The sequence below is a fragment of the Alexandromys fortis genome, unplaced genomic scaffold (genome assembly GCF_014885135.2).
Source record: "Alexandromys fortis isolate MF-2015 unplaced genomic scaffold, M_Fortis_MF-2015_v1.1 scaffold_7, whole genome shotgun sequence".
NCBI classification, from domain to species: Eukaryota; Metazoa; Chordata; class Mammalia; order Rodentia; family Cricetidae; genus Alexandromys; species Alexandromys fortis.
Genome location: NW_026067920.1, coordinates 7,918,012 through 7,943,924, shown reverse-complemented (window position 1 = coordinate 7,943,924; position 25,913 = coordinate 7,918,012). Strand labels below are relative to the sequence as shown.

Here is a 25,913-nt window from a genome sequence, read left to right as displayed (position 1 = left end):
ACAAAGCCCAGGTTTCATTTCCCAGCACTATATAAAGTTGCTGTCATGGCACAGCTGTGATTCCAACATTTAGAAGGTGAGTGGTGGTAGGGTTAGAAATTCAGGGTCATCTTCAGCTCCATAGCAAGGTAAGACCAACTTAGGATAAATGGCAACCCCTACCCCACACCAAGAAAAGAAACAAGACGTTTGCAGAACTGACTTGCTGTCTTCATTTTAAAGGAAGAAGGAATTCTTGGGCAAACGTGACTCATTGTAGTGGAAGCTGATTTTTGTGGAAGCACCATACAATTTTCTAAGTTGTTGTAAACCATTAATTACATGCTTAGTAATCACTGTTCCCTCAAAACACAACACTCACTCCTTTGTCTATAACTTTGATTATTTGTGTTTATTCAGAGGGGCTTTTCTCACAAGGTATACCAAACTTTGCGCTGTTTTAATGGGAGACTAAACTTTACAGATGGCTCTCTCGGCTATTAGGAGGTGTGAGACTACTATAACTCCCCCACCCCCATCCTGGCCACATTAAGGCACTATCACTGTGTTCATATGAGCAGAACCCCACAAGCTTCCTACACACTGAGGGATCCTATCCTCACTCTTCCACTCCATTTCCTGACCAGGACTGACAGCCCACATGCCCACAATCAGGCCAAAGAGAACATGGCTCATGGCATTTGTGTTCTATTCTAGCAACCCACTGAGTACTTTGACATGGGGATTTTCCTGGCTTTCTTCGTCGTCGTCTCCCTGGTTTGCCTCATTCTCCTTGTCAAAATCAAGCTGAAGCAGCGTCGTAGTCAGGTAACCCCTAAGAGCAACTTGTGAACCCCATTACTTTGTTGCTGATGAAAGTTAGAGGTCTAGCCAACCTGCTGTTCTTGCTCCCCTTCCTTTCTCAGTGTTCTGGAGAATGCCAGACCTTAAGTGCTGAGCCCTAGTGTTGAGAGGGGCAAGCCTGAAAAGGCCTCTTCATTGGGGATATTCCAAACGAGTATTTTGAAGGAAATGTCCAAATAAAATTTTGTTTTGGAACATGAGACCTTTGCTCCTCGGGTAGATTTAGGGTTGGTAGAAATACAGACTGTCAGGTCTCAAGCTCTTGTGATGAGATTTACCCCTGCCAGGCCCTTATGATGACTCTTGATAAACAGGTAGCCATACTAGTACTCTAGCCAATCCATCACTGCTGCTTACAAGAAAGATCTGCAGGCTGAGGGTGGAGAGAGGAGGGGAAGCAGGAGGATAGACTGAGATGTGTGGCAGTGTGACACCTTGGCAAGAAGGTACCTTGGAGAGTGACAGTCAAAAGAAAAATGGTTTCAGTTGTCAGGAGGTCTGAGGGGCCATCACCAGCAAAAACAGGGATTATTGGCTAGTATTTATCCACTCACACCGTGTGTCAGATGCTGAGCACTCATCTAAACACTCATTTCCCTCACCAAGGAGGCATTTGACATTGAGCCTTCTAAAAACCAAAGTCCCACAGGGTTGGCAAGTACCAGAAACAGAGAATTGCTTTTTACCTTGAAGGCAAGACTTTCGAGTAGGGTCACTTGTGAAAATCCTAGACGAATGTCATGGGCACTCTAAAGGGTCTATGCAATATAGTGGCAGGATGAGTTTTGAACAGTTTCTCAAGAATCTGTTTGACCTGAGTGAGACTAGTATTTTCTGTCCCAGTGTCCTGAGTGCATTGGTCTGAGGTGTGAATACTACTATTAATATGTACCAACACTGACCATGTTCTTCCTTGCAGAATTCCATGAACAGGTTGGCCGTGCAGGCTCTGGAGAAGATGGAAACCAGAAAGTTCAACTCCAAAAGCAAGGGGCGCCGGGAAGGAAGCTGTGGGGCCCTGGATACACTTAGCAGTGGCTCCACATCTGACTGTGCTATCTGTCTGGAGAAGTACATTGATGGAGAGGTAATGTTAGAGACAGGACCTGTCTTGAGTGGGGAGGGGATATACGGTCCCCAGAGGTGCTGGGGACCACCATGACCAGAGTTCCCTACAACCTTGATTCAATGTCCAGGCTTTTAAAGGTATTTCTCCTAGGACCTGGGAAGACATAATAGTCTATAGATGGTCTACCTAAGTGGGTGACTTTAGAAGTTAATCAGAAGTACGTGAATGCCACGCATAGTAGCACGTGCCAATCATTATAGCACTTGAGAGGCTAATCAGGAGAATTGTGAGTTTAAGGTCATGACTCCAACAACAAAACAAAACAAATAAGCAAAAAAGTACATGGTTAGACAGAAAATACGTAGATGCAAGAACAAGTTGCTTTGCTTTGAAGAAGTGGTTATATGGTATATTTACTTGGAAAAAGTCAAGAGATTTGATGCCTTTGTTTTCACTTGTGGCTCTTTATTAAAAGTTGGAATTAAAGTACTAGGAGCAGCATAGACCATTCACCTATAACCACCCATCATTAGCGCTTTGTTACTTTGTGCCTATCTCCAGTTGGACAGGTACACACAAAAGAGTTGGGGTTGGGGTGGAGCAAACTGTTTGAGAGTTCAGGCCTTGGATAGCCCCTCATATATAGATTGCTGGACAGAAGTGTGTTTGCACACAGGCACTTGGAATGGTGCTCTTGCATGGACTGTAGGTACAGACCTAGTTCGGGGTTCCGACCTAGCCCAGGCAGGTTCTTGGTTTGGCAAGTGACTTTATCCAGTGTCTGCATTGATGATCCGAACCAGCATACTAGACGCTCACAAAGGCTACTTAGGTGAGAAGACACAGGCATTCTAAAGCACATTGGTTATTAGTGTGACTATCACTGTGTCAGACTTGTGAGAAAATACAAGCAAAGCAGCAGGAATAGTGATGATGATACTTGGAAAGCCATCACATTCTGTCATATACTGCTTTCCTTTGAAGCTAGGTGGCCCCAGCAAGTGTTCTTTGTACTTGACCTCCTTCAAAAGTGCCAAGAAGCAACCATCTGTATATGGTTCAGTAACTCTCAGCCTTCCTAATGCTACAACCCTTTAATATAGTTCCTCATGTGTGGTGACCCCCAACCATAAAATTATTTTCTTTTTTTTAATATTTATTTATTATGTATACAGTATACAATATTGTCTGTGTGTATGTCTGCAGACCAGAAGAGGGCACCAGACCTCATTACAGATGGTTGTGAGCCGCCATGTGGTTGCCGGGAATTGAACTCATGACCTTTGGAAGAGCAGGCAATACTCTTAACCACTGAGCCATCTCTCCAGCCCATAAAATTATTTTCGTTGCTCTTTCATAACTGTAATTTTGTTACTGTTATGAGTTGTGATGTAAATATCTGTATTTTCAGATGGTTTGGTGTGTCGCAACCCAAAGACTGAGAACCACTGCTCTACATCAACATAGATGACCTAGGGTGTTTATAACTCTCCCTGCAAACCCCATACTCTCTAGCCTGAGGCTTTGAACTTAGGTGTGCCCTCCAGCTCCTCGAAAGGAACCCACTTCCTTGCCTTTCTTGTCCTTTAACCCTGAAGACTATGATTGGGCCATGTAGATTGGACAGTTTCAGTTTCCTTCTCCCTATGGGCCCTACTACTTGAAGGAATGAAACTGGCCCTTAGTTGGAATCAGGGGAGAGAGTACAGTGTTTTAACTTTCCATTCCTATAACAAATACCCGCAGTAATAAACATATAAAGAGTAAAGGTTTGTTTGAGCACATAGTTTTTGGACAGTTTGACTGCAAACAAGGAAGCAGCATATCATGACGAAAACATGTGATGGATCGGACTGGAGATAACACAGTGGTTAGGAGCACATGCTTCTCTCGGAAGGATCTGAGTTCTGTTCCTAAAACCCGTGTTGAGTGATTCATACCTACCTGCAGCTTCAGCTCCAGGGGACTAGTACCCCCTCAGGCAACTACATTCACATACATACACTCAGTACAAACACATAAGCACACATTCAAAAAACTAAAAGTAAAAATTAAGGCAGTCTTGTGCAGAATGCAACTGTGCTGCTTTGTAAGTCTGCCTGTTTCTGAATTACTCAGAAAAATGTACCTTTTCTTATTCTTTTTCTTTGTTCTTTCTCCATGTATCTGACCTCTGTGCCAGCCTAACTCTAGCAACATGTACTCCCTTTTCTGCTCCATTCTCCTGAGCAACTTCTGAGATACACTGCTTTCCTATCCTGAAAGTTCCCTCTTCATCTCTAATAAAATTTATCATCTGGGGTTGGAGAGATGGCTCAGAGGTTAAGAGCACTGGCTTCTCTTCCAGAGGTCCTGGGTTCAGTTCCTAGCAACCACATAGTGGCTCACAACCATCTTTAATGAGATCTGGTGCCCTCTTCTGGTGTTCAGGTATACATGCAGGCAGAACACTGTATACATAATAGATAGATAGATAGATAGATAGATAGATAGATAGATAGATAGATAGATAGATAGATAGATATCTAGCTTAAAAATAAATAAATAAACCAGGTAGTGGTGGCACACGCCTTTAATCCCAGCACTCAGAGGCACAGGCAGACAGGTAGGTCTCTGAGTTTCAGGACAGCCAGGGCTACACAGAGAAATCCTGTCTTAAAAAAAAAAAAAAAAACCTAAAGAAATAAAAAAAAAGTGACTCTTCAACATTGCTTACCAGGACACAAAAGAGAAGTAGAGGGAAACCAGGTTCCACTAGGCCCTCTCCTTCCTGGTACTGCTTATCTAGGAACACTTAAGATTCATCTTTTAGCAGGAGGGCACCAGCACATTCTGTCCCCCATAGGATACATTGGAGGAGGCACATGTGTGAGACTGAAGGCATAAGTCCCTCCCTTCAGTCCATTCTTCATGCTATGTCCCCCTCTTTCCCTTTGCAGGAACTTCGGGTCATCCCCTGTACCCATCGGTTCCACAGGAAGTGTGTGGATCCATGGCTGCTGCAGCACCACACTTGCCCCCACTGTCGGCACAACATCATAGGTAATTGTTACAGATCTTGGAGGACACTGTCCCTTCAAAGTATGATAAGTGCTTAATGCATGCTGTAGACTCATGAACAAACTGAACCAACACGGTATGGTCTTCTGGACCTGTAGGTGTGTAAGCATTAGGTTACAGAGCTTGGCATTAAGGATCACTTTTAGGGGCAGGTGACGAGGCTCAGTAGGAGACTGTTGCCTAGATTGTGCAAAATCACAGGCTTCACACACACACACACACACACACACACGCACGCACGCACGCACGCACCCCGCGCAAGAAAAAATCATCTTGCATTCAAGTTTGGGTTTCCAATAGGACACTGGCTGGGTATATAGTATACACATGGTATACCCAGCACTTGGGAAGTAGACGCAGGAGTTCAAGGTCATCTTTAGCTACGTAGCAAGTTGGAGGCCAGGCTGGGGTACGTGTCTGAGGAAAGTAGAAAACAACAGACCCTAGCATCCTGGCCTGGCCTCCCTAGGCCTAAAGCCCTGTCTCTTTAACAGATGGCAGTAATGTTGACTGCCCAGGCCTAGACTACAGGGTTGTTTCCAGGGACACAAGGGATGGTGAATATGCAGTAACAGTGTTTGTTGTTCTACCCCGTCATCATTACAGGGCAGGGTGGGAGACACTATCTTTGTGTTTTGCTCTCTCTATACTCTCTGTGGGGAAATAGGAAAAGAGACAAGTCAGCCTCCGTCAGCTCAGCTGAACTTGAAGACAGCTTACAATGTGGCAGGGTCAAGCATAGACTCCCTGGCACTTGGCTTTACTTGATGCTTCAGGCTCTGACCCATTACCTTGTTTCCTCCTCTTCCAGAACAAAAGGGAAATCCGGGTGCTGTTTGTGTTGAGACCAGCAACCTTACACGTGGTCGTCAGCCAAGAGTGACCCTGCCAGTACATTACCCCGGCCGTGTGCATAGGACCAACGCCATCCCAGCCTACCCTACCAGGACAAGTATGGACTCCCATGGCAATCCTGTCACACTGCTGACCATGGACCGGCATGGGGAGCAGAACCTCTATTCTCCACAGACCCCTACCTATATCCGTGGCTACCCATCCCTGCACCTGGACCACACTCTGGCCCCTCACCGCTGCAGCCTGGAACACCGGGCCTACTCACCAGCCCATCCCTTCCGCAGGCCCAAGTTCAGTGGCCGCAGCTTCTCCAAGGCAGCTTGCTTCTCCCAGTATGAGACCATGTACCAACACTACTACTTCCAGGGTCTCAGCTATCCAGAGCAGGAGGGCCAGCCTATTCCCAGCCTTGCACCCAGGGGTCCATCCCGTGCCTTCCCACCAAATGGTGGCAGTAGCCTGCTCTTCCCCACTGTGGTGCACATGGCCCCTCCCACCCATGTGGAGAGTGGCAGCTCTTCCAGCTTCAGCTGCTACCATGGGCACCGTTCTGTGTGCAGTGGTTATCTGGCAGACTGTCCTGGCAGTGATAGCAGCAGTAACAGCTCTGGTCAGTGCCGCTGCTCTTCCAGTGACTCCGTGGTGGACTGCACAGAAGTCAGCAACCAAGGTGTGTATGGGAGCTGTTCCACCTTCCGCAGCTCCCTCAGCAGTGACTATGACCCCTTCATCTACCGCAGCCGGGGGCCTGCTGTACATCTTGAGGGCTCCCCACCACCAGAGGAGCTCCCAGCAACACACAGTCAAGGTGCTGGGCGGGGTGAGCCATGGCTAGGCCCTGCCTCTCCCTCAGGGGACCAGCTGTCCACCTGCAGCCTGGAGATGAACTACAGCAGCAACTCCTCGCTGGAACCCAGAGGGCCCAACAGCTCTACCTCAGAAGTGGGGCTCGAGGTTTCTCCTGGGGCTGCCCTGGACCTCAGGAGGACCTGGAAAGGGGGTCCAGAGGGACCATCATGTGCTTGCTGCTTTGATCCCCAGCCCTCTTCCCTGGGCCCTGGGACAGGAGCAGCTTCTGGTGGCAGCACCTTATTCCTGGGTCCCCGGCTCCTTGAAGACTGCAACCCTACAAGTGGGGAGCCACAACCAGGGAGCTCCCAAGGCCTGTATGGCCTTCACTCAGACCATTTTCCCAGGACAGATGGGGTAAAATATGAGGGCCTGCCCTGCTGCTTCTATGAAGAGAAGCAGGTGGCCCACAGTGCTGGCAGGGGCAATGGCTGCTACACTGAAGACTATTCGGTGAGTGTGCAATACACACTCACTGAGGAACCCCCACCCAGCTGCTATGCAGGAGCCCGGGATCTGAGCCAGCGTATCCCCATTATTCCAGAGGATGTAGACTGTGACTTGGGCTTGCCTCAAGACTGTCAAGGGATGCATAGCCACGGCCCCTGGGGTGGGATGCTGGGCTTGGACGTCCCCAGACTCCACTGGAGTCTAGGGACAACTCGGGAAGAGGAACAGGCTCCATGCTACCAAGCTGAGGTGCCACTGCAGCCTGGCTGCTCTCCAGAGGAGGCGGATGCTTCCAGGGCTAGCCTCTCCAGTGCTCCCCAGGACACTCAGGAGTCCCATGCCCTGGCTGCTGAGGCTTCAGGTGAGAGCAGATGATAGTAGGTATTTGTATAGGGGTTCTCTTCTCAGGCCTTTTCTGTTTGGCTTTTTCTGTGACTTGGCTTCTGTACCTGATAGTTTTCAAACGTTGCTTCTTAGCTCCACCCATCCTCAAATCCTCTACCCATGATATTGGCATCTCTTCCCTTCAGATACTTCACACCCAATAGGAATCGCAATTTCATCAACTGTTCTGCATCTCCTGTGGTCCCCTTAGTCCATCCCTGTGCTTCTTAGCAAAGTCCTCCCGACAGACCTCGCTGTACTTGCCTACTGTCCCATTTGGGTGACCTAAGTCACCATCCTTACACTAGAAACACTGTAATGACTCATTCCCTTTATAAGATGTCCTTTGACAGGGAGGGAGGTTGTTTGGTTGGTTTTTGGTTTGATTTGGTTTGGGTTTGGTTTTTGGTTTTTTTGAAACAGGGTTTTTCTGTGTAGCCCTGAATGTCCTGGAACTCAACTCTGTAGACCAGAGTGGCCTTGAATTCAGAAGATCTCCCTAACTCTGCCTCCCAGGTGCTGGGATTTAAGGCGTGCACATAAGATGTCTTCTAAGTGGAGCTTCTTCCTTGATCCCTGCAGCACGTCAGGTCCATTTACATCCCTAGACCTCTCTAGATCTCGGCTCAGTGGCCTTCCTTTCCTTATCAGTGTCTCTCTTGCTTCCTCTGCTCTTCCCTAAGTCCTTGTGGGAAGATCTGTGTGATCTGTCTTCCCTGCTTCTTCAGTGCCACTAGGAATTCAATTTTCTACATTATGATTCCATGACATCTTAGTACTTCCAGAAGACTGTATAGCCAAAAAAGGAAGACCTGTCCCCAGGTACAACTATGTAGACTTGAGCCCCTCAGGAAAGAAGCCATTGCTGTCCCTCCCCCGTCACTCACATAGTCCACCCACCATTGTGAACTGTCACTTCCAAGAGCCCACCTTACCTGGTACATACTGCCCAAAGCCTGCTGCGCCAGCTCTCCACAACCTTGGCTCTTCTCCCTCTCTCTCCCAGGACCAGGATCTGGCCCAGGCATCGGTACGGGAGCTTGAGCTCAGAAGGAACTCTTTTGTAAAAATCGGAAACTGTACGGAGACTTCTAAGTCTGGCTTCCTTCAAAACTAATATATATATTAGTACATAATATATATATTAGTATATTAATATATATATTAGTTTTGACAAACACAAAAGTGGTAATAAAGAGAGCCCTTCTCAACCCAAAATGTGAGCCTCCTGTGGCATCCCCTTCCCATTAACAAACCAACAGACAAAATCTCTTGAGTCCTTTGTCTCTTTTAATAATGTGTTATTCTGTTTTGTAATGTGTGTTTGGGGTTCTGAGGTGTGTGGGATTGAGTTCTCTTTTTTTTTTCTAAGATGTTATATATAAATGTAAAAAGTTATTTAAATATATATTTTAAAGAACCCTAACCACCAACTTTTGATGAAAAAGAAAAAAGATCACTGCTGCATTATTAAATGAACCACATCATGTGTCGATACTGTTGTCTCCTTGGTGGGACCTCAGGCCTTTGAAAAGCTCAGGGTTACACCTGCCTTATTGAAAATGAACCAGAAACTTGAAGTAAAAAGCTAGTTGATAGGGGTACAAACTCCGAGGAACAATGCAAAGCTGCCTCTCCTTTTTCCCTTTTTTTGAGGCAAATCTGGACTTCAGAGCTTCTGGGAAGCTCTACCTCTCCTGCCCAAACCTGTAGGCAGCCATGGAACTGCTAGGAACAGGAGGGAAAGGAGAGGTGTCAAACCATTGTTGCCTATGCCCCAGGTTGTTGGGGAGCATTGTGCCCATTGTCTTCTGTTCCTTTGGGTCATCACCTTTGTCCCAGCAGAATCCAAGACTGGCCAGTCCTGTCACTAGGCCCTCTCCTGCATTCTGACCACTGTGGCAAGGAAGAGAAACTCTCCCCCTTACTGTCCAGCTCTCAAGTTCTGTCAGATTGTTCTGGACTTCGTGCTATCAATTGCAGAGGTGATTTGAATGGGGTGTGCAGGACAGACACCCAGGAGGAATGTTGCTTTGTGGCCTTGGTGTCCTATGGGACTGGAGAAACAAGCGCTCCTCTCACCCAGCAGCAGTACACCGCCCCTTGAAAAAAGGCATGCTGGGACACACCTGTGCCCATGGGTCTAGGGGCAGCCACCTCCCCCAGCTACTGCCCCCTTTGGTTGCCTTTCTAGTCAATATATACTTGACCCATGGGGGCGTGCACTAAACTTCATTTGAATCAATTTTCCAACCCCAGAAAAAGGCCTCAGGGCTCTTTGGGCCTCTGCCTGGTAACTGCAGTGGCTCACCCCACCAGCAGAGGTCTGCTAGCCTGTCTGCCTGATGCACTATTATGTACTGATTCTCCACGAGACAGACTATCAGATAGTTCAGACCCAAAGGGTAGCCTTTTGTATGTTTTTTTCCCGGCCTCTTCTTTTTTAAGGGGAAGGGAGTTTTTTAAACCCAAACCATTTTTTTTTTGGTTGTTTTTGTCGTTCTTGTTGTTTTTAAGATGTTTTGTTTTTAAAAGGGAGAGAATTTATTGAAAACTACTTCAGGGATTGTAATCCTTTTTGTCCAATATAGTCCTTTTTCTTAAAAATGTTTTTCTTTTCCTTAGAGGAAACTAATCGGGTTGGCCCTGTGTCAGTAGCTTTTCTGGTCACTTTTATTCATTCATTTAGCCGATATCTTTTGCCATCGGAAAGAGTTTGGCCTAGTGGATCTGAAAGCTCAGTTACAGAATGGGAACCTTGAAACCTGAGGAAACAGGGACTACCCTATGTTACCAGAGATAGAAATGACCCCTCTTCCAGTCAGACTCCCAGGAAGTCAATCCAGGGGCCTGACTACATAGTTTGAGGCCATCGGAATGCTTTGTTCTTTAGAACCCCATCTTTAGATGAGGACATTGACTTATTTCTAGCCAGGATCTGACAGAAAGAAGTCCCCACATCAGGTGATCCAGCCATTCACCCTTTAAGAAGTGGCTTTCATAAAATCTGTTCTTCCGCCCAACTCTGGGGGTCTGTTGCTTGAAGGCTCCTCCCCCAGGCTGTGCTCAGTGCACCTGTTGGTGAGGGTGTGAGAAGGGCCTAAGCTGTTGACATGTGATCGGGGTTGCCTTTATTTCTGGGGCCAGGAGTTGCAGCTGCTAAGAACAAGAGCTTGCATTACTTTGCAGTGGGAATGGGGCACAGCTTTTAACATGAACTGCAAAGCTGCAGCTTCTCACTGTCGAAATGTTTGTTTTTTCAGGTTGTACTTTTTTTTTTTTTTCCATTTTTAGTGTCTGCATGTGCATATCTCTCCCTTGGCTGAAACAAACCCCGGAAAGACTTGTCTTTGCCCTGGCTAGAAAACCAGTTCTCAATAGTCTTAAGACAGAAAAGAATAGAGAATTTGACCGCCACTGGAAGAAGTCAGATGAACAGGTCCAGCTATCCTCTGAAAGAGTGGCAGCGGTGGGGGACAAACACTTGTAGTTGTAGTTTGGGGGTAGTAGAAACAAAAGGAAGACTTAGAAGCAATCACCATCTTTGTGTTCCCTCATCAGACCAGAACAAAATCACCTGTCAACTGTCTCGTGTCACCATTTCAATAAAAAGAAATTGTGTCTTTGAAGTTCCAAGTACCTACCCTCTTTCGAGGAGGGGGAGGCAGAAATAGACCAGTAGTGTGTGGCAATTGCATAATCATGGACAAGGAGCACCTCACTTTCCCCTGGGAACCTCTGTACCATCCAAGTGTGTGTGATAGCTAGTATAAACTTGATACCACCCCTGGGTGTAAAACAGCCATGTCAACTGTAGCATTCTAGAGTCAGATGAAAAGGAAAGGTTGGGCATTCTGATCCATGAGATACCTCTTCACAGCTCCTATGGCTAACGGTTCCTCTCTCCTCCAGGCCCAGGTCATTTTACTAGATTCCATCTTTAGTCCTGTGGTTCAAGCCTGCCCCTGTGTCTTCTGATCTCAAAGTTCACACAGGACTAATGTTTTTTAAATGTGGTCTATAAAAGAATTAGTTGAAAGTATCATCTTTTAAACTGATCAGCTTTTTTCTGTTCCTTCCATAAACTTTTTGTATTGTTGGTCTAACGAGACACTTTTTTTAAAAAAAAATTTCTTCCATAGCACTTAAGATTTTTGTAAAGACTTTGCTGTAAAGGCTTTGTGATAAAATGATCTAAGGGCTCTTTTCAACATTACCATTTGAAAAACTGTTTTTAAAGCTAGAAAACAACTTATGTATATTCTGTATATGTATAGCAACACATTTCATTTATGGAAATATGTTCTCAGAATATTTATTTACTAATATATTTATCTTAAGCCATGTCTTATGTTGAGAGTGTGATATTGTTGAAATAATCATTGAAAATGACTAACAAGGCCCTGTAAATACATGATAATTGCACACAGATTTTACATATTTGCAGACCAAAAATGATCTAAAGCAAGTTGTAGTCCTCTATGGTTTTGTAACAAATTGTACAAATGACTGTAAAAAAAAAAATACAATTTTATCAAGTATGTGTTACATGTGGTCATTGCTGTGGTCGGCTGTAGTCTAGAGTCTGCTACTTTATACAAGCCAGTGTTCTGAGCACTGTTATTCAGAGACTCCCTGTGAACTTCTGCTTCTGTTAAGAGTCCAAGTTATGGGGCGTTTCCAGTCATCAGAGTTGGCTAGAGTCTGTGGGCTTTATCCTTGCATAGCAGTGTGTGACAGGAGCCTAAAGCAAGATGACCACAACTTCCAAGCCAGCCTGGACTACAGAGTGCATTCAAGGCTAGCCTGTACAATTCAATGCAGCCCTATCTCAAAAAAAGTAAATGTGCTCAGTATTCAGCCTCTAGTGATAGAGTGCCAGCAATCAAGGCTCTAGGTTCAATCCCCCATAGCTGCCTTGCCCTACCCCATATCCTCACCCCCACACACACACCACCACCCCAAAAACCCAGCTGGGCATGGTGGCTTACAACTTTAATTCTTGTGCTTGGGAGACAAAAGCAGGTGGATTTCTGAGTATAAGGCCAGCCTGATATACATAGTGAGTCTATGTAGAGAGAGCCTATCTCCAAATAATAATAATAAAGCCTGGGGACTTCGTCTCTTTTCCCAGGGAGGGTAGTTACTACACCTTGAGATTGGGTGAAGGGTATAGTTTATTTTTCAGACCCACTGCAGAGGACACTCGAATCCTATGAGTTCCCGTTCGTTTTCATCTTAGCTTGGGCCATTCTTTCATCAGGGACAGCAGCCATGCTCCCCACTCAGCTCCAGGTTCCTCTCTGCACTCCTGGTGGCAGCTGACTGTGCAGAGCTTCTTGGAGCCTTTCTTTAATGGCTTTACCTAGCTCCAGTCTGTACCTCTTGAGGGTTTTAGAAGGATCTCACAGTGTGGACTCCACCACAGCATGGTGCAGAGCCTGATACCATGGATGGTTGGCATGTCCTCCAACTGCTGTCCCTCTTGGGTTTCAGGAAGCAACCTTCCAGGCTGTCATCCCACTGCCCCTGGACAACACTTGGGTAGCAGCTGCATATTTGGCGTATCTATCCTCAAGCTCTTGGCTGACTGTTACTTTTTTTCCTTTGAACTTTCTTTACTCAATGCCAAGAAGAAAGCAGAGATGTCAAAGTTCAAACTTGGGAGCTCAGAATAATCAGGGATTTGTGTCTCAGAATCTTCACTGCAGCAACAACCAGCATGCTCCTAGCACAGTCTAGTTACCAAATACTTTCGCATATGGCACTGTTTGTCATCTCTAGAACCCCGTGAAGTCCACTGAGACAGACTGAAAGGTGGGGAAATGAGAACTGGTTTGCCCAAAGCCGCAGAGCTTAAGAAGCTCATAACCACAACTGACATCTAATGCACACTAAGCGGGCTCCTAGTTATTCATTCTTTGCCAAACTGTTCAAAAGGCCTTTGCATCTATTAATTCATTTAGTCTTCATGGAACCCTGTGAGAGAAGGGCCAGTGTCAGTTTATAGGATAAAATCAAGACAATGGTTTGTCAGAGTTGGGATTTGAACATACTCTGAGCTCTGCCGGCCACCATGAAACAACAAAACTGGATTCATTTAGGCCTCTGACGGACAAGTTCTCTGAATGCAATTTCACAGGCTATTGGTACCTTAGGTGTGGATACATGAGTCAGGATTTTCATCGCCTGGATATATAAATCTGTATGGTAAAATCTCTGCCTTTAGCTTTTCCTTCCCCAACCCATCTCATCACCACTGGCCACTGGTTACCTCTCTGGTACGGCCTGCTGGCCCTCTGTGCTCTGGAGTGCCCAGTAGCTGACCTACTGGCCTTTCTTGTTCTGTGTCTCTCTGTTCCTGTAACAAGTCTTTTTTTATCCTGCCAGTCAACTCCCAAATAATGACACAGACTTTTTAAAATTATGAACGCTTAGCCTATAACTTAGCTATTATGATTTAACCCATTTATGTTCATCTACGTCCCATCACATGGCATTACCTCTCTTCCATCTTGCAAATCCCATTCTCTGTGTCTCCTCATGTCTCTACCTTTCTCCTTCCAGAGTCCTCTATGTTCCAGAAGACTTCCCTAACCTCTTCCTGCCTAGCTATTGGCTATTCAGTGCCTTGGCAAAGAGACATCACAGTGTAAACAAATATTCCGCAGCAATCCCCTTTAAATAAAAAGGAACGGCTTTAACTCTAACCCAGTAAAGCTATATGTAATAACAATTATCAGGTAAGAATTACATTTACGATATCCAGTCTGTCTGTATTTAGCAATTTAGAGGAAATATTATCCTATCTTGGTGAGTTAAAAGTTTTCTAACTTACTTTCCATCCTAACTATATTACCAACCCACAGTTGTCTTAGATTAACAGTTTAAGCTTTTAGATCTTTCAGCCTTATATACTTTATACCTCTTTTGTAAATTTCTTTTTTGAATTTGGTAACAAGGAAAACTGTAACTATAACTATGATGGATTATCCCATCATTTTTATATTATATGCCCCCTCCCTTTTCCCTTCAGAAAGATTCTTGCCAGGCAGTGGTGGCATATACCTTTAATCCCAACACACAGGAAACAGAGGCAGGCGGATCTCTGTGAGTTCAAGGCCAGTCTGGTCTACAGAGTGAGTTCCAGGACAAGCTCCAAAACCACAGAGAAACCCTGTCTTGAAAAACCAAAAGAGAGAGAGAAATACTTGAATCTAATTAATCTCCTTTGTTCAGCTTTTTTCCTGACCATTGCCAATAACAACTTTTGACCACCACCACTCAAAATGATAACAAATGCCAAATGACCAAAACCCACTTACCCCACCTTTCGGGAATGTGGGTGTTGTGTTCTCTAGACTGCTTCCTGCTATCTGAGGGCAACAGCATATTTAGGGGACCCTGAGAAAATTGGGATAATGGTCAAGTCCTGAGAGAGCTGGTTGTATCATTTTTTGTTTATAGTCTTTGGGTGGTGGAAAGTGTAGAGCTTATCTGAAGTCCTGGCTGGACAGTCTGTGAGGCTGGACCATCTCAGCTAGCAGCTTTGAAGTTGTTCTGGATGTGGAATTTTGAGGAGACTGCAACAGAGGCATTCTGAGAGGCTGGATCATATGGGCTACTTCCTTTTGGAAACAAAAACGTTTAAAGGTAGCATGTGCCTTTCAGTCTTACCCTATCTCTAGGCTTCAGTCCCTTGGAGGATTTTGCTTCTCTGAGTTGAGAAGGCATACTGTGGCATTTACCCTTCCGTTGTCATCTGAGCACAACTTTGACCAGAGAGAACAAATAGGCAATCTATGGCTCCTTACCACTTCCCAACAAGAGGTGGCACCTGGTGCTGGGGCCCACATGGATGTCGGCAAAGCCACATAGCAGTCCTGAAGCTTGGTGTTTAATGGCATGGGTTGTCCATAGGTAGGGATGCTTGTCTCACATTAATTGGGTGCTAGAAATATAAAGAGGAAGTGATTTTTGTTGTTAAAGAGAAGTTCCCACGCAGAAACTAGAAAGTTTGTTAGAAACTAACATCATTTCACACGCTGTTCCTCTACCCCTGGTCTTAGCAGTCGTGTTTGTGTCTCTGCTCATCTAGACTCTTTTATACCAAGTAAGGGAAAGATGTGAATTTTAAAAGGTCATGATAATATTTTGGTTCTTAAAGAACAGCATGCTGGGGCAGGAAGCTGGAGTCAGGAAGAGCTCGGTAAGAGCATAAGACAGTTTGCCTACTGGAAAGATAATCCATAGCAAGCAGGAAAGAAAAGCAAGTCCTACAAGATTTCTGCATAGGCTGTGGTCACAACTCATGCACAGTCGAACACAAATGACAGCAAGTAAATCCTGCTGGACCATGAATACACCTTCTACTTGATAGCAAGAGCCTGGTAAAGCCACCCGGTAGGGAAATGCACTCTGGGGTCCATAAAGACCAAAACATACTCCCTGGGACTGGCTAAGAGCAAGGGAACAATGGATAGATTTGATCATGTTACCAATTTAGGGAACAGAGAGCTCAGCAGCAGCCGAGAGCTGACTGCTCTTGCAGAGGACCAGGTTTCCTATCACCTACATGGAGGTTCATAGCCACCTACAACTCCAGTTCCAGGGGATCCAGTGCCTGTTTCTGGCTTTGTTGGGCTCCTGCATATATGTGGTGCACATATTAGGTTCACACACATAATAAATCTTTTTAAAAGTAATAATTACCTTGCCATATGTCAGTTGCCTTAAGTTGTATTTTAGCTACATTAGTGGGGGAAGAAATGTGTATCCCACCCCCATCGTGTGTGTGTGTGTGTTGTTGTTGTTGTTGCTTTTATATTTCTAGTCTAGTCACCTGTCTTACCTGAGGCAAATCACTGTCTAGATTCTGGCTGGCACACAGCCAGTTTTGAGCCATTCACTGCAGTATTTGTGATGTCACTTTGGTTTGTGATGTGGGTGTGGCCAGGTATCACATAATTAGATTTTATGATCAAATGATGTTAGAAAAAGCTCCGAAACTTCTGGAGTCTTCATTTTCCCTTAAAGGCTTGGGAGAAAATCCTGATGTTCTTAGGGAGCATGCTTTGCGTAAAAAAGCACCAAGCATGCAGACCATATTATGTGGGTGCAGATGTGGAGATCCATCCTCATGTGCGCACAAGTGCCCTTCTCCCTGCACATAAAAGAGGGCACTTTAAATGATCAAAATAGCCGCCAAGGCTAGGGACCAGAAATGAAAGAACACATCTCTGCAGCCCTGAGCACCTCTCCCTATGTCTCTCGCCCAAGGAGATGACATGGTTTCTGTGGTTTTATTTGACATCACATGGCCAATGCAGTAATTAGAGCTGTTAGCACTGAAAAGGCCTGGAAATGAGAACAAAGACCGCCTCTTCCTGGGAACTCTTGGGCAATGCCTCACTCACCCCTTCTCAGGTGCTGGTCCTGTTGGTGGTTATGATTTTTTTTTTTCTCATACACAGAACGCCAAAGAAGGCTCCTTCCAGAGTGGGAGGGAAGTGACACTATGGAAAAACAAAGGATGAGTCTGGCAGGGACTCCTGGAATCGCCATGTGTTGCCTGTTTGAAATTTCAGCTGTTGTCCCTGGAGAGAATCAAAGCTGGCAGGCCGACCGCAACACAGGCTGCCCTGTGGTAGAGCCACCCCCAGTCCCATGGCATCTGGACCCACAGACACTTGGGAAGACAATGAGACCTATTCAGCAGCAAGCTCTGGCTTCACCTCCCAAGAGGTGGGTCAGTTTTAGAGCAGGCCATTGGAAAAGGTTTGTCTTTGGGAAGGGTTTGCAAATACCTAAAACCAGACAAGCAAACATCCTTCCAAACCCGTGAATCCTAGAGAGATGGCACCATGCTTGTAGGTCTCCAGACTGTTACCATCTGCGTTCAGCTCTGCTTGGTAGAGACTAGTCAGCAACAGGAAGCCATTGTGAGAATCATTCTGTTTTCCTTCCCTTCCCCAACTCCCCTCCCCTGCCCCAAGTCTCCTTGTGTAATGCTACCTAGACTGGGATCTGCAACTCATGATCCTCCTGCCTCAGCCTCCTAAGTACTGGGATTATAGGCATTTGCCACCATGCCTAGCATTCTTCCCCATCACAAGTTTAGTTTTCTCACTTCCAAGGTTGTCCACCATGTTTACTGTATTAGTTTTGCCATTCAGTGATGGAGAGACATAGCTTGGCTTCTGAGAAGCACTGGGAGCCTTCTGGCACATAGCCGTTCACATGAGTGTCTCAAAACAACTCCTCCCTCCTCAATGCCGGCCATTTGAACCTTGGGCCTTAAACATGCTAGAAACACACTCTATCAAACATGCTAGAGACACTCTATATCACTGACCCCATCCCCAGCCCCACTCTTCATTTTTTTATATTATTTTTAAAGATTTATTTTACTATTTGTGTGTGTGCAAGTGGCCATGAAGGCCAGAGGAAGACGCCAGAGCCCTTACAGGTAGCTGTGAGTCACCATGTGAGTGCAGGTGCTGGGAACCAAACTCAGGCGTTCTCAAGTGTGTGGCCATCGCTCCAGCCCTGCACTCTTCCACTTTGACTCAGTTCCTTCTCCGTGTTCAGCATGGCTCACTTTCGGTTGACCATACCCTAAAGGTACACCTCATTCTTAACCCAACCCTTAGTAACTTCACTTGTGCTATTTCTTCTGCATCAGTAAAATTAGTATTTATTGAATACTTCATGAAGGCCAGCTGCTGGTCAGGCTCATGTCATGAAATGCTACCCACAGCCACGTGGCTATGGGTGCTGCTACCATCCCGACTTTACACATGAAGAAACTGAGTCACAAGTTGCTCAAAAACAATGCCCCGGGCCCTATGGCCAGTAGACCTAGCCACAATCTACATAGCCCTTGCTCTGGGCCACTCACAGTGTGACAGTGACTCTGCCTTTTCTCTGGCTGGTCCATCCAGCCACTGTCCCTGAGCTCAGGTCTAGTCCTGTCTAGTCACAAGAGTTTCTCTAGGCTCAGAAATTGTTCTGATCTAAGTTGGTACTCCTGATCCATCACTCAGCAGACAAACGAATGCATATCTCTGAACTGGAATGTTCTTCTCCATGAGACAGGAATAGTAAGAGCATCTCCAAAAGGTTCACCATGAGAAAAAGCAATACAGAGGGAGTTCCTGGAACCATTGCCCACATAGCCGAATATGTAATAATCTTGCACTAGGATTCTGAAGGAAGAAGCATGGCACTTTGTCTTCAGGTGATACATATTGAATTGAGAGATATGATATATCTACAGATAGTAGCCAGCAACAGGGCTCAGCCATAGCTCAGCAGTAAAGAGTACTTCCTGCTCTCCCAGGGAACCTGAGTTCAGTTCCCAGAAGCTCACAAACACCTATAACTCTGTGGAATCTAATGCTTTCCTGCATCCTCCATGGACACCACACACATGGCATGCATTCATAGAAACACATGTATACATAAATATAAATAAATCTTTTTTTTTTTGAGACAAGGTCTCACCATGTAGCCTTGACTGTCCTAGAACTCACTATGTAGACCAGGCTGGCCTCAAACTCACAGAGATCTCCCTGCCTCTGCCTCACAAGTGCTGGGATTAAAGTCATGTGACACTACACCCAGCTTTAAATAAATCACGTTAAAGAGAAAGTAGATAATGCGGGTCAGAAAGGTGGTTCAATGAATAGATGCTTTGTTGCACGGCCGAAGGTGCAGTCCTGCTGCCCGCCTGACGATGCAGACCTGCTTCCCTGATGTTGCAGACCTGCTGCCCGCCCGGCTGTGCAATCCTGCTGCCTTGAGTTCAATTGCCAGAACCCACATAAAAGTGGAAAGAGAGAACCAACTCCACAATGCTGTCCTCAGATTCCCTACATGTGTGCCACGGCACACACAACATACTTATATCCCATCCATCCATACACACACATGACAACAGCAATAATAATAAAGTCAATTTCAAAGCAGATAACAGGGCTACCGAGATGACTCAGCAGGTGAGAGTGCTTGCCACTGTGCCTGGTGACCTGAGTTTGACCTCCAGAGGAAAGAGAAAACCCACATCTGCAAGCTGTCCTCTGACCTCCATACACCCGCTGACACACAATAAATATTTCTTAAATGCTTAAAAAGAAAGTAGATAATGCTTTTATTACTGTTCCATGGTGACTAGTCACTGCTGCCCATAGTCTTAGGTGGCATGATCCAACCTTTGATATGATCCTTGTCTCAGGGTTTCACATGAATCAGGCTGGCTTATAAAGCCAAACAATGGACTCTCTCAGGTAGAAAAGGGGTTTCTGACGCAGCTTGGCTATTAATGCATCCCTCATCTCGCCTCCTCTCTCTCTCCCTCCCTCCCTTTTCTTGCCTCCTCTCCCTCCCTCCCTCCCTTCGAAAGCTAGGTAAGTGCTTGGCCGCTGAGCTCTGCCCCCAGCTCCACAGCATAGACTAGTCATTAGCTTGTGATTCACCTGACTGTGGAATTTTCTGGAACACTGCATCTTTGGAAAGTTCTTTGCTAGATGGCATGGGAAAGAGGCAACTGTGGCCACAGTAAGGAAAGTGGTTGGGCTCCTCAGAGGGTCTTCCCTCAGAGATTGTTAGACTTCTTAAGTCAGGCTCCAAATAATATTTGGCCCAGGTTCCTGAACCCACATGAGGGTTTTGGTCTTTGGTATCATCATTTGATCTGGGCGATGAGATCAATTTCATGGCAGTACCACTCTGCGCTCACATGGTTTGACCAATAGGAGTCTGAGTTAGGCCTGGTTAGTGCTTGGGGTTGAGAGAGGAGGGTGTCCCCATCATCTTGATCCTGTGCTCTACGGACCTTTTTTATGGTATTCTGCTGAGCTCGGTCTCCTTGCTCCCCACATGTTTGAGCTGAGCTCCTTGACATATGCGAGCCCATGCTTCTATTTGGAAACACATCTGTCCTTCTCTGATGCTCAGCCAAGCTTTCTTCCTAGTATTTTTAGCTCCTGTAATCTTTCTTCTCTTTAGTTTTTCTCAGCTCTTATTTTCTCTCTGGAAGACCAGCTAATCAAGAAGAGCTGAGCCTGCTTTTAGGAGTCTTGTCTTCTCCCTTTATGGCTCTACCCTTCGAGCTCCCGTGGCATTCCCCCTTGTCCTGGTACACAGGCAGCAAGCTCCCACACCCACAGGGGGACACAGCTGAGGTTCATGGTGCAAAAGGACAGAAAAACTTGGGAGAGAATGTGGAGAGTCCTGCACTGTGATACCGTGGCCTAGAGACTGCGCTGGATGCCACCAGTCACGGGCCTTGCCCCAGAAATGGTGACTGGTGCTCTCTTCACCTTGGGGCCAGCTGCCACCTGACTTTAAACTCAAGATGACTCCGTTTCATATTCCCCCAAACATACCCACACACTGTGCTATGTACCAGGACCAGATTCTCTCTTTTTCCACACTCCATCAGAACAGTGGATTTCTGGCTCTCTTGAATTTCCTATCACTAGATTCCTGAGCTAGAAACCTGGGGAGGCAGGCTCAGTAAACAACACAGTGCTGAGCCAGGCATAACTCCAGAGAACAATCCGATGTTTGTTTGAAATGTTGGGAACGGATGGGTATGGGTAGTTGTACAGATGTGCTTGATCTAGACAGACAGACAGAAAAACAGAGACAGAATTATTTTGTTCATCCTGGAGTTTTGGTGAGACTGTACTTTGCATCCAAGGCAGGCCTTCCACTGCCTTACCTGTTCCAAAATGCTGGGATTACAGGTGTATAGACACCCAGTTTAGTCAGTGCCGTGTATGAAACCCACAACTTCATGCATGCAAGACAAGCACTCTAACTAACCTATATTCCCAGTCTTTTTTTGTATGTGTGTATGTGTGTGTGTATTTAAAATTACATTATTCACTTAGTGTGTCTTTCTATGTGTGTGTGCCCGTGTACTTGAAGGCTTGAGTTTGGAGGTCAGAGGGCAATTTATGGGAATCAGTTCTCTCTTTCTGCTATGTGAGTCCCAGTGATCAGGTCACTAGCCTTGGTGGCATGGGTCTTGCTCTGCTGAAGCATCTCATTGGTTCTCAGGGCCCTCCTTCTTAACACTTGGGGGAGGGTTCTGTGGAGTATGATCTTATGACCAAACACACTGCAAGGCACAGGAATTTTTTTTAAGACAGTGTCTCACTCTGTAGCCCTTGGTAGCACGGAGCTTCCTGTGTTCGGACATGCTGGCTTCAAACTCACAGAGACCTTCCTTCCTTTGCCTCTAAAGTGCTGGGCTTAAAGGTGTGCACCACTTCGCCTGGCAAGTAAAATCTCTAGATGTTTGGCCCACACACCCTTGTGTTGTGCCTGTCTGCAACATGACAGTGTCTGAGCAAAATCATTCCAATTTTAAATGCCAGACTGAGCCAAACCCCACCAGCTTAGGTAGGCCTCCCAGGAAGAGGAAAGGGCCTGACTGGAAAGTGTAAACAGGCAAATAGACTCGGATGGCAGCATCTTCCTGAAGGCAAGGGGCTTCCGTGAATGTCCTCATTCTTTCCATGAAATAAGGCTCCGAAGTTCCCAGGCATGCAAAGCACGGAAGCGAGCATCTGGAGCTGCTCCCGTGGGAGGCCAACACCACATAGCTGAGCAAAAGACCTTGAGCCCGTGAGTGCCATGACCTAGACACACTCAGCTGTATTTTTAGCCTCTCGTGGGATGTTTCCATCACCTGTGCTGGGCTTTTAGCTTCAGAGAGAAGGTGGGGGTAGGGAAGGCCAAGGGATGCCTCTGTCTCACAGCTGCCCAATGGGCAGGCGCTCACAGGCTGAATTACACACAGGGTCTCACTTTCATGAGTGTGCCTCCTGTGTAGTGACCAAGATCCAAAGGGCTTAGAAAAGCTGCAACTTTTGGGGGAGAGAAGGTGCTCAAGACAGGATTTCTGTGCATAGCTTTGCCTGTCCTGGAACTTGCTCTGTAGACCAGGCCAGCCTTGAACTCAGAGATCTCCCTGCCTCTGCCTCCAGAGTGCTGGGATTAAAGGTGTGCACTACCACTTCCACCTGGCTTTTTTTTTAATTTTTTAAATATTTATTTATTATGTATACAGTGTTCTGCCTGCATGTATGTCTGCAGTCCAGAAGAGGGCACTAGATCTCATTACAGATGGTTGTGAGCCACCATGTGGGTGATGGGAATTGAACTCAGGACTTCTGGAAGAGCAGCCAGTGTTCGTAACCTCTAAGCCATCTCTCCAGCCTTCCACCTGACTTTGAAACCATTTTTTAATGCTCTGCTGTCATCATCTTGAAATTCTTCTGTTTTGTTTGAGACAGGCTCTTACTCTTTGCCACTGAGCATCCAACAATCCGATCTCTACCTCAGTAAGTCTGAACATAGGGCCTTGTATTTAGGGTTTCTCACGTAGCCCTGGCTGTCCTAGAAGTCTGTCTGTAGACCAGGCTGGCCTCCCGAGTTCTGGGATTAAAGGCATGCACCACCATGCCCAGCTAGAACCCTGTATTTCCACTTCCTATTCAGCTGTACAAACTGTAGAGCCCATTCTTATTATACCAGAGCCTAGTGAAAAGTTGTCCTGCAAGGGCAATTTTCTATACAGCCCAGGAGCAGAATCGTCTAAAGCTATTGTCATGAAGCCTGGACACCTTGGTTTGGCCAAAATAACTTTGTTTTGAGTCTCCTGTGTGTTCCCTTCCTATTTCCTCCTCTGACACCCAAAGGAGATACAGAGGCTAGTGAACTGTAGGGAATTTAAATTGCAGAGTACTGTCCTGCTTGTAGTACTAGGAGCAGCGAGGCTGAGTCCCCGGCACCCGGCCGCCCGCATGGCTAGCTTATGCCCCGAAATAATTACACGGAAACTGTATTCTTTTAAACACTGCCTGGCCCATTAGTTTCAGCCTCTTAACCCATTTNAGAAACTGTATTCTTTTAAACACTGCCTCTTATTGGCTAGCTCTTATATATTGACCTAACCCATTTCTAATAATCTGTGTAGCCCACGAGCTGGCTTACCAGGAATGATCTTAACCGGCGTCTGCCTGGAATCATGGGAGAATCATGGCAACTCCTTGACTCAGCTTCTTTCTCCCAGCATTCTGTTTTGTTTACTCCACCCACCTAAGGGTTGGCCTATCAAGGGGCCTAGGCAGTTTCTTTATTAATAAGAAATCACTCCCACATCACTACTGAGCTTCTCCCCAGCGTCCCTGTTGTTTTGGGTGCAAAACATCCTCATGTTTTGGATGGGACCCAAAGACTCAAGTTAGGCTACTGCTCTCTCTCTCTCTGTGTCTCTCTCTCTCTCTCTCTCTCTCTCTCTCTCTCTCTCTCTCGCTCTCTCTCTCTCTCTCTCTCTCTTTCTCGACAGATGTGAGCCTGCCTTCCTTCAACAAATATTTAGGGTTGGGGTTGTAGATGTGACTCAGCGTGCTGGCCTAACATGCACCAAGCATCGTTAAGCTGGTTTCTCTACAGTGCTCTGGGGTGTCTTAGACACACATACACCCTGAACTTGGGCTGCCCTGTCAGGGGTTATGTCCTCAGCACTATGCATCTTTGTTTTGAGACTGTGTCGTGTAGCCCAGACTGGCCTTGCTCTTGTGTATCTGAGGATAACCTTGGACTCTCTTGTTTCCCCCGCCTCTACCTCCCAAAAGCTGAAATGACAGGCGTGTGTGCCATCCACCGTGCTTATCTGGTACTGGGGGTTGAACTCGGGACTTTTGGCGTGCTGGGTGAACACTCTGCTGAGCTATATTCCCACCCCATTACTTGAGGCGGCGCGGGGGAGCAGGTTCACCTCTACCTAGAGTTTGCACCAGTGTTACCTGTTCATTTTCTCCCCTTTGAAGGTGATTCAAGCCAGGGGTACAGAGGCCTGGGGTCTTGCTGGAGGAGCAAAAAGGCTTGTGTTGTGTTGCTTTTCCTGAGGAGGCTGAACAAACACCCAATAGCCCTAAATTTAGCACTGACAGTAGACAACGGAGACTCCACCCAAGCCCAGTTTTGTGAACCAATAAATGTATTTGGCTTTCCCACAGGAACTTGAGCGACTCAAAGGCAGGCATCCCACCAAAAAGCCCTATCCTACCTTGGGTAACAACCTCCGAGAAACAGCCCTGTGGAGAGCTGCCTTCAGCAGGCCTTCCAAGTCCTGTATGCTCTAGCTGCTTCTCCTGAGATCACAAGCACCTGGGACAGAAGTGAGGCTGGAATCCCAGGGTAGGATGCTGTGACAGGCCCTTCCTCTAGAGAGGGTGTTAGCAGTCCTCCGCGGTTATCACATACTAAGTGATAATTTTACCGCCCTCGTTCCAACTGTGGGCAGAAACTCTACTTAGTAATGGCCAATACTCATGGTTCATGTCAGGCCCTGAGTAAAAAAATTATACAACAGACCCACGTGTGGAACATGGAAGCTGTGGTCTCACTAGCAGGTGAAGGGTGTGCCCATTGGGTAGTGGGGCGTCCACTCAGGAGCACTGAAGGTTCTTGAATTCAGAGACTACAGGGAAAACAAACAATTGAACAAGATTCTTCTTGCCACAGCTCTGGATGGTGTGGGTGGAGAGGGACAGAAAGGCAGGCGCCTCGTGGGAGGTACTACGCCCTTGGGGCCCCTGCTCTGGAAGCTACCTCACGATTGTGGCCAGGCAGGGGGAACGCAGGCCCAGCAAGAGGGCGAGGGGCACAGGAATGGGTGTACCCCATGCAGACCAGGGAATCTTGCAGGGCTACGACGGCCCAGCCCTGCTCCAGGCGCAGCGAGTCGGCACAGGAGGGCAGATGATCCTGCCGCCCATCAGGGCGCAGGCCCACACTTGCCTGTCCGGGACCAAGGACTTGAAAGCTCCCGGTGCGAGGCCCGGACCTGTCCTGCCATGCGTCACCGTGGCGTTTTAGGAGAGGGCAATAGGAAAATCCCTACTGCCTGGGGATGTGAGGAGGAGGAAGGAGATTCGAGACTTGGGGCGGGGTGGGGGAGAGAAGGGTGAGGGGAAAAGGTCCTGCATCGCGGAGGCCAAGTTTAAGCCACCAGCTTTCGGGAGCCCCAGTCTCCGGTGTGCAGTAGACACAGCGCCTGCCCCATCGAGTTAAGCATTTTAGTTGCTTCTATCTCTTTGAATCTTGAGGTCTTTCATTGTCCCTGTTTTGCTGATGGTTGAGCAAATACAATATATAAATAGTGTCACTCATTTTATGATAATCAAAAATAATTTAACGGTGAATGGGGAGCACACACCTTTAATCCCTCACTTAGAAAGCGTAGGCAGAAAGATCTCCGTGAGTTCGAGGCCAGTCTGGTCTACATAGTTCCAAGTCAGCCAGGACTGCATAGTGAGAACCTGACTCAAAATAATGACAAATAAGAAGAAGAAACTGGTACAACAGCTCAGCAGTTAAAGGC

General features: G+C 46.6%; 2 protein-coding genes across 4 annotated transcripts in view; one reads left to right on the top strand and one right to left on the bottom strand.

Annotated features, from left to right (window-relative positions):
• Znrf3 (zinc and ring finger 3) overlaps positions 1-12,045 on the top strand; it is a 164,557-nt gene extending 152,512 nt beyond the window's left edge. For 2 of the 3 annotated variants that reach the window (XM_050140977.1, XM_050140979.1), the window contains exons 5-8: positions 697-807; positions 1,763-1,930; positions 4,852-4,954; positions 5,784-12,045. In XM_050140977.1, coding sequence (XP_049996934.1) covers positions 697-807; positions 1,763-1,930; positions 4,852-4,954; positions 5,784-7,501 — 2,100 coding nt within the window. In that variant the 3' untranslated portion in view covers positions 7,502-12,045. The remainder of the gene's footprint in view (positions 1-696; positions 808-1,762; positions 1,931-4,851; positions 4,955-5,783) is intronic. The other variant, XM_050140978.1, reaches the window with a different exon arrangement.
• A 750-nt stretch (positions 12,046-12,795) lies between these two features.
• CUNH22orf31 (chromosome unknown C22orf31 homolog) lies at positions 12,796-25,595 on the bottom strand. The gene is given in 9 exon segments (XM_050141090.1): positions 12,796-12,959; positions 12,962-13,014; positions 13,016-13,126; positions 14,841-14,914; positions 15,188-15,318; positions 15,321-15,443; positions 15,446-15,461; positions 25,142-25,330; positions 25,542-25,595. Coding segments are annotated over 9 exon segments (915 nt in total).
• Positions 25,596-25,913: the final 318 nt, after the last annotated feature.